Source organism: Lasioglossum baleicum, chromosome 1 (genome assembly GCF_051020765.1).
Source record: "Lasioglossum baleicum chromosome 1, iyLasBale1, whole genome shotgun sequence".
Taxonomy (NCBI): domain Eukaryota; kingdom Metazoa; phylum Arthropoda; class Insecta; order Hymenoptera; family Halictidae; genus Lasioglossum; species Lasioglossum baleicum.
In genome coordinates, this window is record NC_134929.1 from 2,217,181 (window position 1) to 2,234,976 (window position 17,796).

At 34.9% G+C, this 17,796-nt stretch overlaps 2 protein-coding genes and 1 long non-coding RNA gene across 4 annotated transcripts; 1 reads left to right on the forward strand and 2 right to left on the reverse strand.

Moving 5' to 3' along the window:
- Positions 1-278: 278 nt before the first annotated feature.
- On the forward strand, positions 279-1,356 carry LOC143210640 (uncharacterized). Its single transcript, XM_076427680.1, is given in 3 exon segments — positions 279-724; positions 726-1,116; positions 1,336-1,356. Coding segments are annotated over 3 exon segments (795 nt in total). The 5' UTR covers positions 279-341.
- A 1,843-nt stretch (positions 1,357-3,199) lies between these two features.
- Positions 3,200-7,162, reverse strand: LOC143208040 (uncharacterized). Of its 2 annotated transcripts, XR_013008818.1 has the most exons (4): positions 6,110-7,162; positions 5,796-5,999; positions 4,844-4,904; positions 3,200-4,697 (listed from the first exon to the last, which is right to left on the reverse strand). It is a non-coding gene; the product is annotated as an uncharacterized LOC143208040 (long non-coding RNA). The 2 variants fall into 2 exon arrangements; XR_013008817.1 differs by having other exon boundaries at positions 5,796-7,145.
- A 6,168-nt stretch (positions 7,163-13,330) lies between these two features.
- Positions 13,331-16,260, reverse strand: LOC143210647 (protein lin-54 homolog; the record flags this gene model as incomplete). Its single annotated transcript, XM_076427694.1, is given in 9 exon segments — positions 13,331-14,788; positions 14,854-15,050; positions 15,113-15,213; positions 15,216-15,303; positions 15,306-15,354; positions 15,524-15,729; positions 15,798-15,829; positions 15,832-16,039; positions 16,114-16,260. Coding segments are annotated over 9 exon segments (1,209 nt in total), but the record flags the coding sequence as incomplete, so codon positions are not given.
- Positions 16,261-17,796: the final 1,536 nt, after the last annotated feature.

Consider the following 17,796-nt stretch of genomic DNA (forward strand, 5'->3'; position numbering starts at 1 on the left):
AATATACCTAACCCAACCCACTGAATCAGACTCTCAATCTCCCCTACCGGCCTCTCAGTTTCCCGCGTAGTTTTCAAATGTTCTCATCAGTGTGTAGTACACATTGTGTAGTACACATCGTGCAATAATGGAGCTAAGTATTCTTTATTAACTTTTTAGGTCTTTATCTTTGTGTGTAGCACATTTAATTAATACAATCTATTGTTCTTTCAATGCATTTCAATAACATTTTAATAGTATAGCATCTAAATTTTTACAAAATCATATACGTACAGAGTTCTCCGAAAATTTGTTTTACATAGTTCTTTTCAAAAGTTTTATACCTTATTTATTAGTTAATAATGCCACGGCGTTGTTGTGTCCCCAATTGTAAGGGAAATTATGATACTACTCTTAAAGAAAATAATTATATTTCTATATTTAAATTCCCCAAAGATGAGCAATTGCGGAAAAAATGGATGGCTGCTATTCCCCGTAAAAATTGGACACCGACAAAATATTCTGCAGTTTGTAGTCTGCACTTTGCAGAAACTGATATCCAAAGGTATCAGAATATCCCATCTCCTAACGGTGTACTGGAGAATGTTTTGTTCAGATGTCCAAGACTTATGGAAAATGCAATACCTTCCATTTTTTCCAATTCGCCATCAAAACATGTGCTACCACAAAGAAAAGATCCTATAGAGCGCAGGGAAAGAATAATTGAAAACCATGAAAATTTAGTTAGAGTTTATTGATTCTGATCTAATTAGTGGTTTCTTAAATTTGATAAACAATTATAAAGAAAAGCTTGTAATTTCGAACCATTGGAGTATCAAAATAACAAATTCAAAAATTTATTTTTGCATGCTTGTATGTAGTGATACATCTGATTTCTTGGTACTTAAAACACAGATTGTGATTAATGATGACATGAAATTACAAGTTTTTCAAGATGGTAATGAATTATTATTTCATGATTTAAAGTGGGTATTACCTATTGACCAAAAACTATCTCGATGGTCACAAATTCAGAATTTATTAACTAGACATGATATTATCTCCTGTACACCTTCTAGCACTGATATATGTCTTATTGAGAAACATCTTGAGAGGTCTCTAGAAGAACTCAATAAGGCATATATTATTTCAGAATCAGCTGAATTTGCTTATACGAAAAATCTTGAAATAATAATAGACCAGATAAGACAAATAAAAAATAAAAAAAAATAGATATAGTTCATGCACAATTATTATGGCCTTTTCATTATATAGCCAATCTTCGGCTGCATACAATTTATTGAGAAGTTTTTTTATATTACCTCATAAACGATATTTGCAACAACTTTCATCCAGCATGAACGTAACACCCGATAACGATAAAAAAAATCAACATTATCTCATTAATATATCTTCAAATTTAACAGCAAGAGAAAAAGTAGTGATTTTATTAATTGATGAAATTTACATAGCTTCAAAATTACAATATAGATCAAATAAACTTGCTGGTTGTGCTTCGAATTCTAATGAATTAGCAAAAACCATTTTAGCTTTCATGATAAGTTCAGCTTTTGGAAATTTTTCTGAAATTATTAAATTATTACCCGTTTTTAACATTACCGGAGATGAAATGTTACCGATTGTTCGTGAAATTATATTATCTATTCAAAATTGTGGTTTCGAGGTCATATGTATAGTAACAGACAATCATAGAATAAATAGAAATATGTTTAATAAATTACACTGTCCAACACCAAATTTGATTTCAATATACTGTTGGGTCCTTCTTATAGAGTTTTTTGCGCTGATTCCGAATCTGGTTTTAATTTTTTCCCTATATGTCCAGTTTTTGAGAAAATGGAGTTTTAAAAAAAGACATATTTTTCAACTTTAAACAAATATTGCGATGTTATTATAAAAGATATTGAATTGTTGTTTACAGCAAAAGCTTCTGTAGACTTTCCCGAATACAGTGATATCCAATATTAATACATTATGATTGTTTAAACATGTTTAAACAATGATTAAAGACGGAGATGCACCACTTTTGCACCAATTTTTGCGGATATTTTCGAATTTATCTCAAAAAATAAGGGTCCAGCGAAAAATTGAACTATACCACGCGAAAGAGCAGACTTTTATCTTGAGAAACCCCCCTGTGAAGTTTGCATGGTCGACATTTTTACCGAACCAGAAAGCAAAATATCTTCGCCCGACATGCGTTGACGCCAGTGGTGCTCTTCCACTAGCGCGGTCGTTCGTCGTGATACGGCGCGGCGCGCTGCGGTGAAACGGCGCGTGGCTATAAGCGCGCAATTATGTCAGCTTACTTAAATGTAATATTTTATTAAATGTTATATTATTGTTATTTATTATTTATTAGTATATTTATTCTGTATAAATTATTTTATGTATTTTTTAATGTTAGTCTCTCGTTTATAGTATATTTAATACAAAAAATACCTTTTGTAACAAAAAAATAATTTATTCACACACTACACTATATCGATTTAATATGGAGCAAACTATTTTAATTATGTATTTAAGCCAATAAAAATAGTCCCGTTTATATTGTGTTTGGACTTATTTTACTCGGAAGAATCTCGAGTGTTCATTGGCACTATAATTACAATACATAGATAAGACGACAATTACTGAAAATAAAATTTTTCAGTCACCGCATTGCAGACTTTCCTTACATTGTATGTATTCCGTTGTCCGTAGACCGTCATTTATTTCAAAATATCGTGTTGGTTCTTAAGAAAACTGATGCCAGAGTTCAGTTTCGGCTTTGTGTTTGTTGAAATCAGTCGTGTCAAGCATTTCAAATCTGCATTGCTACGTATAAAACTTCATAAAAAACATTTATAGTTATTTATAGTATTTTAGTTGTTGTGTATATAATATATGTATTTTAGTAGTGTATTATATCTGAATAGTGTACACATATATATTAGCATTGTAAATGGGGTAATAGTGTAGTGTGTGAATAAATTATTTTTTTGTTACAAAAGGTATTTTTTGTATTAAATATACTATAAACGGGAGACTAACATTAAAAAATACATAAAATAATTTATACAGAATAAATATACTAATAAATAATAAATAACAATAATATAACATTTAATAAAATATTACATTTAAGTAAGCTGACAATTGCGCGCTTATAGCCACGCGCCGTTTTACCGCAGCGCGCCGCGCCGTATCCTGACGAACGACCGCGCTAGTGGAAGAGCACCACTGGCGTCAACGCATGTCGGGCGAAGATATTTTGCTTTCTGGTTCGGTAAAAACGTCGACCATGCAAACTTCACAGGGGGGTTTCTCAAGATAAAAGTCTGCTCTTTCGCGTGGTATAGTTCAATTTTTCGCTGGACCCTTATTTTTTGAGATAAATTCGAAAATATCCGCAAAAATTGGTGCAAAAGTGGTGCATCTCCGTCTTTAATCATTGTTTAAACATGTTTAAACAATCATAATGTATTAATATTGGATATCACTGTATTCGGGAAAGTCTACAGAATCGTTTGCTGTAAACAACAATTCAATATCTTTTATAATAACATCACAATATTTGTTTAAAGTTGAAAAATATGTTTTTTTTTTCAAAGCCATGATTTTCAAAAACTGGACGTATAGGAAAAAAATTAAAACCAGATTCGGAATTAGCGCAAAAAACTCTATAAGAAGGACCCAACAGTATATTGAAATCACAAAAAAAGTTGAAATTTGTTGGACAGTGTTATCGGATAATGGTATCAGTTTTCCTAATCCTGCACAATCAGATAAAACTATCTTTTTATGTTTTGATTTTGTTCATATAATGAAAAATATTAGAAATAATTGGTTGAATTTAAAGAATTTAAATAAAACTTTCACTTTCCCTGATTTCGAATCTAAAGAACTAAAATTGGCTAAATTTAATGATGTACGTTTAGTTTACGATTATGAAAAAAATTTAATAGTTAAGAAAGCTTATAAATTAAATTATAAATCATTATATTCTAACAATTTTGATCGCCAAAAGGTTTTTCTTGTAGATAACTTATTTCATCATTCTACAATAGCAGCTATGAAAGATTTTAATTATCTAGATACAGCACATTTTTTAGAAATTTTTCGCAACTGGTGGGACATTGTGAACAATACTAGTAATGTAAAAGGCAACAGGAAACGAAACGAATTTTGTAAACCGATTTTAGATTTTAATGATTTTAGATGTCAATTTTTAAAAAAATTTCTAACATTTTTAAATTCTTGGAAAAATTCAGAGACAAATGGTCATTTAACGTTAGATACTTTTAAAGCTTTACAACAAAGTACTACGGTTCTTTTGCTACTTACAGAGTACTGTTTTAAAAATTTTGATATATCTTATCTTCTAGCTGGTAAATTCACAACTGAGAAATTAGAAAAGCGGTTCGGAAATTATAGACTTTTGTCTGGTTGTAATTACCACGTATCATATGATGAAGCAATTCATGCCGAAAAAAAGATTAGATTAAAACGTATATTTTCAAAATCGGCAAGTTCGTTTTCTTTTGCTGATATAAAAAATAAATTCCAAATTTGCAACGACGACGACGATGGTAACGATCTTCGTGATGCTCCTGTTGATGTCAGCGGTTTTTCAGAAATTTTTGACACTGATTATTTATCCACTTGTATTGTTGATGATTCCATTAAGATTTATATATCCGGTTATGGGTCCCATTCTGTTGCAAAAAAATTAAATTGTGATATATGCAAATTATTAATTGTGGAGGATAAAGGAACAACTGTAAATAATGTATATTTTGATCATTTACAAAGGGGTGGTCTTTCCACTCCTACAGAAGATGTAATAAATGTTTTTACTCACATGTGTGCAATAATGGAGGCCATAATAAATGTTCCTAATTTGGAATCAGATTTTCTAATATCTGAAAATCATAAACATATTTTATGTAAATTAACATATATTAGTATACAATCAGATATATACCATTTAGCATTTTTAGATAGATGCATTTGTGGTAAAGATTATCACAGTATTTTGTTTAGATTATTATCAATTTTTTCAAATATTTTACTCAATGATTACGTTAAAACTATAAATAATAGTCAATTAGAAATGAATGCACATACCATTTCTAAATATCGTAAAATAAAAACTTTCAATAGAACATAAATTTTCAATTATTTTTTTTTTAATTCAACTTTTTTTAAAGCATTAATTTTGATATATTTAACTTATTCTTTCTAATATGTGTTAGTTAATGCATCAACAGAGTTTTTTATTTGTCTTAGTTTATTTATTTTCTTTTTATATTTTTTTATTATTAATAACAATTTTTATTAATGTTAGTGTATATATGTTACAGGATTCTCAAGGTAGTATTAGCAGTATTTCAAGAAAAAGCAGAGAAGTATATTTGTATATTAAGTATATTGTTATTAATATTAAAAATTATTTATTATTGTTGAAAACTTTAATATTTTATTTTTGTGTTTATATGTGAAAAGTTATTTTTTTGTTTTCTAAAAATAATATCTACGAAGATATTATCACATATAATATAGAATCATCATCGAGATTATTTTATTCATTGTTATCTATTATAAAATTGATGTTTTTTCATTTGTATTTTCTTTCTATTTAAAAAAATGTATTTTATTTTGTAAAATGGGATGATATGGCTATTGGCGAACCACCCATTATGATAAAAAAAAGGTAACGCGCCACAATAATACCCCTAGGGTGGTGAGGAAATTTACAACAATTATAAAATTATCCTTTATAAGACGATATTATAATAAATATAATATATTACCTGCACAACTTTTCTCTTCAGTAACGGTTTACCCAACCTTTTTGACGTATACACGCAGTCACTTAACCTCTTCGACTTCGTCACAATAATTTCGTCTATTTCAGGCTTCTATTGACTTATATATTCCTTCATTCATTTTCAAATGTTGCATTTTAGTTCAAAGATGATTTCCCATTGCTTCATGTTTCTATTTTCTTAAAACCACTGGAAATATTTCACATATTATGTATCACAACACCAAACTATTCCGAGAGTCCACAAAATGTATACCGCATTTATAAATACTAATATGCTTTAATATCACTTCTACTTACCATAGTAAGAATATTTACACATTGTTTAAACATAATCAACAACGAACTATGTATTTTAACATAATTTTCTATGAAAAAAGCGTTAATTATAATCCCAAGCACAAGACTCCCAGTATTGAAAATCGGGACTCCCGATCTGTAAACAAAGCGGTGTTGCCACGTTGTTCAGCACGGCTAGTACTAGAGTAGGCTGTGCCGCTCTAAAGAAGGCTATAACTTTTTTAATATTGTACTATACGATTTAAACTTTTTTTGGGAAGCTAGAGCAATTAGTTTACTACAGGATGCGAAAAAAAATTTTCAAAAATTGCAATTGTTCGGAACAGTAGAAATTGTAATACTAAAAGTTGTATTTTACCATTTTTTTACGTGGGTCTATATAGAAAATTTAAAAAATACGTTTCCTAGATCTGTGTCAATTAAACATAGGTAATTGTGCATAAAAGGTCCCACCTCACCGATTTCGATGATTTTTTAATATGTTGTCAGGGTGAAGATTCTGAACAACTTTTTCCTATACATGTAACCGCCGCTCAGCCTTAGTTTTTGAGAGATTTGCGAAAAACTGCAGCTACTACTACATTTAATTTTGCCTATACGTGCACGCCCGTGCTGCGCGTATGCTTCAGCATGATGCGACCGCTCGTCAACTGTTTCTACAGATATATCACTACTAGGAGTGCGCGGGTTCCCGAAATTTACGGGAACCCGACAGTCGAGTCGAGCCGGAGAAAGTCGAGCGAGCTCGAGCGAGTACTCGAGACATCTGAATGTTCGAGTAGCTTGATCGCATCGGGTAGCTTGATCGCATCGGGTAGCTTGATCGCGTCGGATGCTTGATCGTCACGGATAGCCGGAGACATTCGGATTACATTATTACATAGATTAGCCAAACTCGGACGCGATCTTTTTATACTCGTGATTAAACATACGATTCGTAATTCGCACTAATGCGGTCCTAAATTATGTACTCGGTTTTATAAGACGAAATATACAATATATATATATATTTCGGTTGTGGATTTCGGTTTCGGCTTTGGTTCTGATGATTTCGATGATTTTTTATAATGTTATACAAATTAACATTTTGAACAAATAATTACAAAAATTTGTATTATTATGTATTATTAAAGTATTATCTATTATTATTCTTTATTTGAACAATTTTTTAAATAAGTAATCTTTTGTAATATTTACAATTTTATTTATATACTCATTATTTAAATACGTATTTATTATTTAAACAATTATTTAAATAAATTTTTATGCTGCAAAATATAATGTATACAAATCCGTTTGTATACTTATTATTTATATAGCTATTTATTATTATTTATTTAAACAATTTTTAAATAAATAAATTTTTATAATGTATAGAAACTTGTTTATTTTACATTATTTTAATTATTGTTTGAATAAGAATTTATTGTCAAAACGATTATTTAAATAAATAAATATCTGTAATATATATATATATATACATATATATATATATATATATTTATATAGGGGGAGTTACCCTAGCCCCGGACAGCACCTAGTATCGGACATTAGCTGTATCTCAATAATCTGAAATGCAACAAAGTCGTTTTAACCGTCAAAACAAAGGAAAGGCTAAAACAAACGACGTGCGGAAATTGCACGTTTCTGTCGCGTGAACAAAGCCATTAAAATCATTCGACTGTTAGCGTTCTTGTAAAAATATTATAAAAGATTACTTATTTAAAAAATTGTTCAAATAAAGAATAATAATAGATAATACTTTAATAATACATAATAATACAAATTTTTGTAATTATTTGTTCAAAATGTTGATTTGTATAACATTATAAAAAATCATCGAAATCATCAGAATCATAGCCGAAACCGAAATCAAATTTAATCACGAGTATAAAAAGATCGCGTCCGAGTTTGGCTAATCTATGTAATAATGTAATCCGAATGTATCCGGCTATCCGTGACGATCAAGCTACCCGATGCGATCAAGCTACCCGATGCGATCAAGCTACCCGATGCGATCACGCTACTCGATGCGATCAAGCTACTCGAACATTCAGATGTCTCGAGTACTCGCTCGAGCTCGCTCGACTTTCTCCGGCTCGACCCGAACCCGTATATGCGGGAACCCGCGCACTCCTAATCACTACGATCGTCGAACGATCTATATACCGCGTGAACTTTTTAAATCATATGATGATGAAGAATGAGTACATATTATATTACGACGACACCACACACACCCACCCAGTGCTTAACACGCACCCACTGTTTCTAAATTATACTCTAGATTCTTACGTATTTTCACGTGCTGATTACGAATATGATATTGAAAATTTGCACAAATGTTAATTTCTTAACGGAAACCTCCTTTTTAGAAACATTGGGTGCGTGTTAAGCACTGGGTGGGTGTGTGTGGTGTTGTCGCTTCTCATCTCCACTATGTCTTTACAAACACAAAATAAACAGATGGAACCCAAGAATCCAAGAAATGTCTTTGAAAATTGAAAGCTCAGTCTATGTATGTATGATCACAGGGTAATTATACATATAGAAAAGTACTTGCATCTGTTTATTTTGTGTTTGTAAAGACATAGTGGAGATGAGAAGCGACAACACCACATACACCCACCCAGTGCTTAACACGCAACCAATGTTTCTAAAAAGGAGGTTTCCGTTAAGAAATTAACATTTGTGCAAATTTTCAATATCATATGCGTAATCAGCACGTGAAAATACGTAAGAATCTAGAGTATAATTTAGAAACAGTGGGTGCGTGTTAAGCACTGGGTGGGTGTGTGTGGTGTCGTCGTAATATAATATGTACTCATTCTTCATCATCATATGATTTAAAAAGTTCACGCGGTATATAGATCATTCGACGATCGTATATAGTGATATGTCTGCAGAAACAGTTGACGAGTGGTCGCATCATGCTAACGCATACGCACGACACGGGCGTGCAGGTATAGGCAAAATTCAATGTAGTATTTAGTAGCTGCCGTTTTTCGCAAATCTCTCAAAAACTAAGGCTGAGCGGCGGTTACATGTATAGGAAAAAGTTGTTCAGAATGTTGAGTTTTACAACATATTTAAATTTTATCAAAATCGGTGAGGTGGGACCTTTTATGCACAATTACCTAAACATATTCTGAAAATTTCGTGAAAATTGATCGACGTTGCAATGAGCTACAAACAGATTTAAAGATGGTAGTAATTTCAGATTTTCACATTTTCGGCCTCTAACTACTATAAATCTACGGATTCTTACATCTTTCAATGCCTGTCGTTTTCGAAACTTTCACAGTGCATATAATTGACACGGATCTGCAAAACGTAATTTTTAAATTTTCAGTATAGGCCCACATAAAAAAGTTGTAAAATACAACTTTTAGTATTACAATTTCTACTGTTCCGAACAATTGCAATTTTTGAAAAAATTTTTTTTCACATCCTGTAGTGAACTAATTGCTCTAGCTTCCCAAAAAAAGTTGAAATCGTATAGAACAATATTAAAAAAGTTATCGCCTTTTTTAGTACGTCCGAATATTAATCCGAATCACTGTAAATACGTGTACATAAATAGTGAAATACACGTGAAATAGTACACGTACAAAACCACGATCTCTAGTAAATAGGTACTCGAGCAACATAACTTTGTGTCGTGTTTCAAGAGTCACTTGTTTACGTACCGAAAGACACGGCAGAAACACTTCCTCGCGACGGTCACGATTACGGTTGAATCAACCAAAACACGATCGTGGTTTCGTCGATATTTTCGCAACGAGGTACCGCACGGACATCACGAACATTTACAATAATGACGCGAATTTTTGCATAGACAGAATCATACCTGTTGGCGCATGCATAGCTGGAACGAGCGCAAAACCGGCAACACGCTGATATAAATACGTCAAGGCGCCGGTGGTCGGTGGCTTCTCACGCACGTGGTGGCCACTTGATACAGGAATTTGGTAAAAACGCCAGAGGTCGATGGCTTTACGCAATTAATGGCACACCAGCGAGCTCGTCCTCTGGAGACGTCCATAATAGAATCCTCTTCCTCTGGTTTAGTCTCCGTGTAAACGTGCAACGGCTTCCGGGCACGTGCAGCGTGGTTTTTGATTTCAAGATCACGTCAGTTGTACGTTACAGAGTCCCGCGAATTAAAACAGAATTATTATGCAGCCTACTCTGCAGTTAACCACCACAAAGATGTAAAAATAACTTTAATATCGAAATGAGAACACTATTGAGACACGTCTATCACGATTGATCACGATCGACGATCAGGCAACAATAGAGGAACGATGGCGATTTCTCCCGCCTGCCTTGTCGAAATCGGCGCTGCCAACCTCGTCGGATCATATTCTCTAGGCACTGCTAGGCACGTGTCTAAGGTGGGGATTGATGGGGATCAGTGGGGATTGGTGGAGATTGGTGGAGATTGGGTGGAGATCAGTGGAGATGGTGCAGCAGCGCCAATATCCCTAAACAAATTATTCAAGTGACCAGAAGCCTTAGACCATATATACCAATAGACCCGGCATAGGTATAGTATGTGTATAGGAAAACCGAGAGTACAACTCGGAAAAGATAAAGGACGGTGTGACGTCACAAGATAAGTTTTAAGCTGTCTTAAGATAATTTCAAAATGGCTGAAACGGCAGACCGACGCCGACACTACGCCATCATACACTTGCTCCGTGTAAATTTTGTGTAGCAAGCTGGTAGCAATTAGCAATACATCGATGGCAAGAAATAGAAATTAAATTGAATGTTATTTCTTCCCTGAATGATTGTAATAGAGCAGAAATCATGTATTGACATTTTCAATTTTTCAACGAATTTGAATTTCATCTACTCAATTTTTTTGTAAATGCATAAAGATCCGTAGTCTAGCAATGCAATAACTAATCACAAGCGAGGTAAATGTAAATTGTGTAAAACTAGCAGTACTATCTTAAAATGTTGTAAATGTGATCAATTTATATGTAAAAAAACCATTTTGTAACCTGCATAATATGTCTTCAGAATCAAATATCGCGCGATTCCTAAAATAGTTAATATATATAATACTATTATTACTTTATATCTTAATAAAACATACAGAATAAACGTCTGTATCTCAAATACAGTTTATAATAGATAATTTCATGATACAATGTCAAATTCTTTGAAATTATCCTGTCCATTCTTCCTGCGTACTGGGTATGTGCATGTACATGGCGCACCCGGTGATCCCCCTCACCCTCCACATAAGCCAAGCGTAGGCACTGTCGATGAGCATAGCTTATGGGGGTAGTCTACCCTCGATTTGTAACTAGAAAGGAACTAGAATCTTACTAGATTTTGGGTCGAAAATATGGGTTTGCCTCCAGACGTTGATTGACCTTATTAGAACAAATTGTGGGCTGTGTGAGGGCTCATTCGAAAGAGGAAGGTTAGACGCAGCGCGCTTTTCTCACGAGGTTAACGAGATTATGTTTATATCTAATAATATGATGGCCCAAAGTCGAGAAAAAATCTAGGAAAAAATCCCGCAGATTTCAATGCATTTTCTGTCTCTAATAGACTTTTTTGACTTATGAGATGAGAAAAGCGCGCTGCGTTGAACCTTCCTCTTTCGAATGAGCCCTCACACAGCCCACAATTTGTTCTAATAGGGTCAATCAACGTCTGGGCGCAGATCCATGTTTCGACCCATTTTTCTAGTAAGATTCTAGTTATTTGCTAGATATTTGCTATTTACTAGAATCTTACTAGATTTTGGGTCGAAAATATGGGTTTGCGCCCAGACGTTGATTGACCCTATTAGAACAAATTGTGGGCTGTGTGAGGGCTCATTCGAAAGAGGAAGGTTCAACGCAGCGCGCTTTTCTCATCTCATAAGTCAAAAAAGTCTATTAGAGACAGAAAATGCATTGAAATCTGCGGGATTTTTTCCTAGATTTTTTCTCGACTTTGGGCCATCATATTATTAGATATAAACATAATCTCGTTAACCTCGTGAGAAAAGCGCGCTGCGTCTAACCTTCCTCTTTCGAATGAGCCCTCACACAGCCCACAATTTGTTCTAATAAGGTCAATCAACGTCTGGAGGCAAACCCATATTTTCGACCCAAAATCTAGTAAGATTCTAGTTCCTTTCTAGTTACAAATCGAGGGTAGACTACCCCCTTATACATCTTTCGAGAACGTGACGTCACACCGTTTTCATCTTTTCCGAGGGCCAAATTATCTGCGCCGGGTCTATAGGTATATATGGTCTAAGGGTGAGATATTGTGCAAGATTTATTAAAATTCTAGATAAAAGATAAAGTAAACTTCTCGATAATGTGGGGTACCTTGAACATCCTGTAGAATATCGGTATTTTCCCGCCAATGTACAATATCGCTCAAAAGCAAGAGATAAAAATATTTATCGCGTGTAAGAAAGTGAGATTATTTCGTGCGTAACAAACATTCTTCATTATTATTTTCGATGAATCGATTTTTCCAAGAATTTGCAATAATCTCATGATCCGCTTAGTGTTTAATAAACAGTAAGTTTCTTCTTGTTACTATTTTTCAAACAGAATAACGGACAAACAGTACATTTTAAAGAATATTAACATACGTTATGTACTATTTCTAGGTACATACGTACAAGTTTCATTAACGCGCATATTAAACAGTAAATAGGTGTTTATCAATAACCTACTCTCTTAATAAACAGCACTAAATTGTATTATTGTTTCTAGAATATCATTCGATACGCAAGAGCGAAGGGATCCAAAGCATCGAACGAGAAAACTCCAAACGAAGCCAAGCCGTGGCACGTACTGAAACCATAACGGAAGGGAAACTTGCCTACGCAAGCTTATACAGAGAGCCTAAATCAGCGATAGATGTGTTGCAAGATAAAGACATACTCTACTGCGATGTGACATGACACATTTGAAAAAGGACATCCAGACTTGGTCAAAGAGAAGGAGAATACGATTACGGTGAATACGATCGTAGATGGCAATGTAGAGTCTTTGGACGGAAGTAGATGCTTAGTTCAAGGAGCGGAGAGCAAAAGACCGAAGAGAGTAGTGAAATTTTGAACCTGCGATGCAAATCAGCTGCTCGGTTACAATGTAAACATATAATTTATTGATTTATTGTACTTGAGAAATCTGATATCGAACAGAAGAGTATGTACATTTCAGTTAGGAAAATCTCTTCTAGTTTAAATAAATTTCTAAATAAATAATTTCTAAATAAAATATGTACAACAAAGATATATTTCGAAATATGCGAATAGTATTTATTATACATAGCACATACATTGGTAGCTTTGCAACTTGATTCACTTGTTGCGAGTGAAAGTATTTCACTCTCGAAATCATTTGATCGAGCTTGTATACATAGTCTGTACAATTTGTATATTTAAAATAAACTTTCAAGTACGCGAATTCTAAGAATATATAACATATATTTAGATTTGTACCTCTATATTACATTTGTCCCTACACAGCCCTAACGGTGGACGAATAAATTTTTGCACCTGTACACTACGGAACAGATTTATTAATTGTATTATTGATCTTCGCTGCAATGCCATTCTCTTGTTAATTGACTCAATAACTGATTAAGAATTGTATGTCTGTCATTGTATCGTAATAAAAGTAATAAGGAAACGTGTAAAACATAATGTATATATTGAAAATCTGAAATTTCCAAACGTTTGCTAAACTTTGTTCTCGAAACTTTAATGTTAAATAAATCGTACCGTCGCTGTGTCAGAATGGAAAATAAAATTTAAAGAGTTTTTTAATAAAGAAATCGTAAAAATGCAAGAATACTAGATCGTTTTTATACCGTCGCTACTGCTTAATTTACCGCTTTAATATCTCCTCGATCGTGTGTAATCGCTTTTCTTAAATAATTGGTTTAAGATATTCGGAGCAGTTCGAAAGTGAAATGTTTGCGATGTTTAATAGAAAATTTGTAAAGTACCACAGAAGATTAATGGATGTAAAATTGCTTTTGTGAAATATTAACGCTTCGAGAATGAACGACAAAGGTACAAAAACGTTCTGCGTCGAATTTTAATGTCACAGTACATTCAACCATGCCATTTTCAATTTGTTCCTTCTTTATGCAATTATGCAAACTATTACTTAATCTGAAAGCATTGGATAAGCTTGCGAAGTAGTTTGCGGAAGCTTATGCAATTTGCAGTTGTTCCAAGACGACTTTTAAGTTCTAGCAGCCTTGGTAGGATATCTTAAACATCTCAGAAGCCGTAAAGATCCGCAGTCTAATTACAAGTAAAATCGTAGATTAATTACAGCCGGCCGAATGCATTGTACATCAGCATTGTTACCATTATCTTTGGTTTACAACAATTTCAATACCTCCGCAAGTTCCCTGCCAAACGATTAAATCAAGAAGTACCAACAACCAGTGCGTCCGAGTTTCTTGCTTTCGAATACATTCGAACGAACCATAAACTCTTGGAAATGTAACTGCTAGGTAGCTCCGGCTTTGTGAGCCGATTCGATGATTTCCTTCAGACACCGATTCTCTTCGATTATCAATCTTTGAGACGTATCATCGTCGGACATGTCACGCTCCGCTTCGTCGGCTTGAGCCATTAGACACTGGCACGATATTTCGACTGCTTTGTCGGTCAAGAAGTTGAAGGGTTGTCTGCAAAGAAGAATGTATCAAATATGTAAAATGAATAACTTGCTATTATAATCGAAAAAGCATACTTTGCGCCCGTGTTAGATATAGCTGGCGGTCTGGAGGCCATTTCGGACAGCTGTAACTTCGCCTTGTTCAATGTCAGCTGCGTTGTCCTAACTTCAGCCGCTTCTGCAAGATCCTTCAGAGATTTCTTTTCTAAATTCGGCTCCTCCACGTTGCGACACCCTATGCACTTACAATTGGCCGAACACGGAATCTTGGCCTGAAATAGTTGTTTAGAAAATTCATAAAAATGTCCTGCATCTATGACTAAACGGTACACACCTCGTAGCATTCACAATAATTTTTTAAACATCCGCTACGCTTGCAATTACAGCCCTTATTGTGTCTACGGATGCCGTCGCCGGTCTCGCGACCTTCCCCTTCGGGCGACACGCGTTTGGGTTGCGTTCCAAACAGGACTTGATGGCTCGCTGTCTGTCCTCCTCGTTCCCGAGATTATTGAAGCAATTGGTATACAGTTGCACATGTAGCAGAACTCCCCGTTCGCGGAGCAGTCGCAGTATCTATCATAAAACACATTCATAATCCGTCAGGATTGATTCTTAATTGTCAATTCGCATAACAAACCAGCGGAGAGTCGACGTTTAATTTTTGAAAGACGAGTTAGAACAATAACAGGTGTACAGTTGACAAAATTGAACAACAACAGCTCAATTACATATGTATACTCACAGTTTAAGACACTGCGACTTGGTACAATTACATGGTTTCCACGGCCTGATGCCGTTAGGCTCGACGCTGGTGTAGGATCTCTGGAAGCCCTTGTTTTCTATAACGGATCCCACAGATAAATTTCCTGTCGAAGCTTGCAAGTTCTGCGTACTGCCCAGAAGACTAGGCATAGCTTGCTGGGACTTGATCTTCGCGTCGTCCGATGTCTGTGTTAGGAATTAGGAATTACTTCTCGTACCGGTAGAATTCTTTTTCTGTCTGAAATATACCGAACCTGTTGCTGGATGTACTGAGCTTGTAGAACTAGATATTTCCCACGTTCGAGTTGATCGAGAGAACTGCCTGTCCGGATGCTAATTGGCTCAACGCAGATGCTGGAATAGCTACAGTGTTCTTCGACTAGTTGCCGCCCACCATAGCGGTTGCAGGGATTAGCAACCCTTGACCGCTACTGATTAACGTAGCCTTCGGTGCAACTGTCCGTAACAACTGGTTACTAGTGTTCAATGGAACCACCTGTATCAACGTATCGAAGCAAGTAAATGATACAGTCTTCTAGTAAACATGCTTTATTGATCAATCGCACAGACCTTGACAATCAGCTGCTGGCCTCCGATCTCCTGACTGACGCCAACAGTCTGCAAAGTAGTCTGCGACTTTGCTTTACCCACAGTGACAACATTCGTGGTTCCCGACGAAGGAGTACATACTAACAAGTCTGACGTATTGCACCTTGAAGAAGATTAAGTCGTGCATTATTCCTACTTCCTACCGAATTGTAACCAGAACCAGAGATGAATCACTTAGTTGTCTTCCAGGCATTTGTATCTGATGCACTTGGTTAGATCCGGTCACGATGTTCTACTTAGCCGGTATCCTAATAACTTGTCCGCTTCCGAGCACAGTTCCAGGTTTCAGAGAGCTCTGTTAAATCCCAGACAGCCAAAATCCTTGATTCTGTCCAGGCCACAAATGCGCGTGAGGGCTCGTAGTGTTCCCTGGACACGGATCTTGGCACATGATGTCGTTGCCACAATCCGGGACGATCGTGCCTGGTTTAACGATCGGGCCGTTGTAAGAGGGCAGCACAGCCGCACTAACTCTTCCTTTTTACTTATTTTGTACACATTCAAGGCGGGAAAATTAAATTATAGCAGAGAGTATATGAGAGTGCTCACGCCCGGGTTTTGGCCGTGCCCATATAGTGCTGCCCCCTAGTCTAGTACTTATTGTTAGCCTGGACACCGACGAGATACTGTTAAAGACTGCCAGCCTTACGGGAGTTGGCGGGACTCGAATTTTTCGGTGTTCTCTTACGCCCTCTAGGATATATTCTGACTGGAGTGAGAAACAGGAGGCCAACGACGGAATTTCGTCGGTGCAGAAGACACTGTATTGGTATCGTGTTAGCAACGCGCCCGCGCGCTACACTCACCAGCGTACCTTTACTATATCCGTGTGCGCTGCTTGTGCGAGCCACAATCTATTTTTAGAACTTGCCATGTTGCCATGCTTTACGGCTTACGGAAACGAAACTGAAATTCGACTGTCGAGCCGTCGAGCGTATGAATCGCAATCTGGAGCTAGCCTTCGGGTCCCCGTGCAGCGAGGATTTTTTTTTAATTTTTATTTTTCATTACTTTTTTAATTACATTTTTTAACCTTCCAAAAAATTAAAAATGTTAAAACTATGTTCAAAATATGTATTCATTTTAAATAGAAACCTTTTGTTACTGTCATAATTGCATTAATAAAAATTGGTATATGATCGAGAACAGGTTGATGGTATTTATTTGGACTGATTGGAGAATACGAAAATGCAGGAAGTATTTTTTAGTTTATGAAACAATTTGTAGATTTATTAGTTGTCAAACAAATAATAAAATAAATTGTATAATATATATAAATTGATTTTATACTAGCATACACAAGTTTATTTGATCTTCTGTCTTCCTATAATAAAAAAACACAGTCATAACTATAATTATAATAGAATTTCATAAAATATTGAGGTTATTGCAAACTCATCTTTTTTCGCGATGATGCTCTAATTTTATTGCTTCTCTCGAATGTCCATTTCCTTCCGAGACAGTGCGTTTCTAAGTGTAAATAAAAAATGTTGATATAAAATGTATCATAATTAAACTACAATTATTCTAATAACGTAGAATGTAGTACATATTAAGTTTTAATTACCAGGATTTTCTTCTTCGACGTTAAGCACCCTTTACTGCTTCTCGTAATTTACGTATATGGACATTAGGGTGGACCTT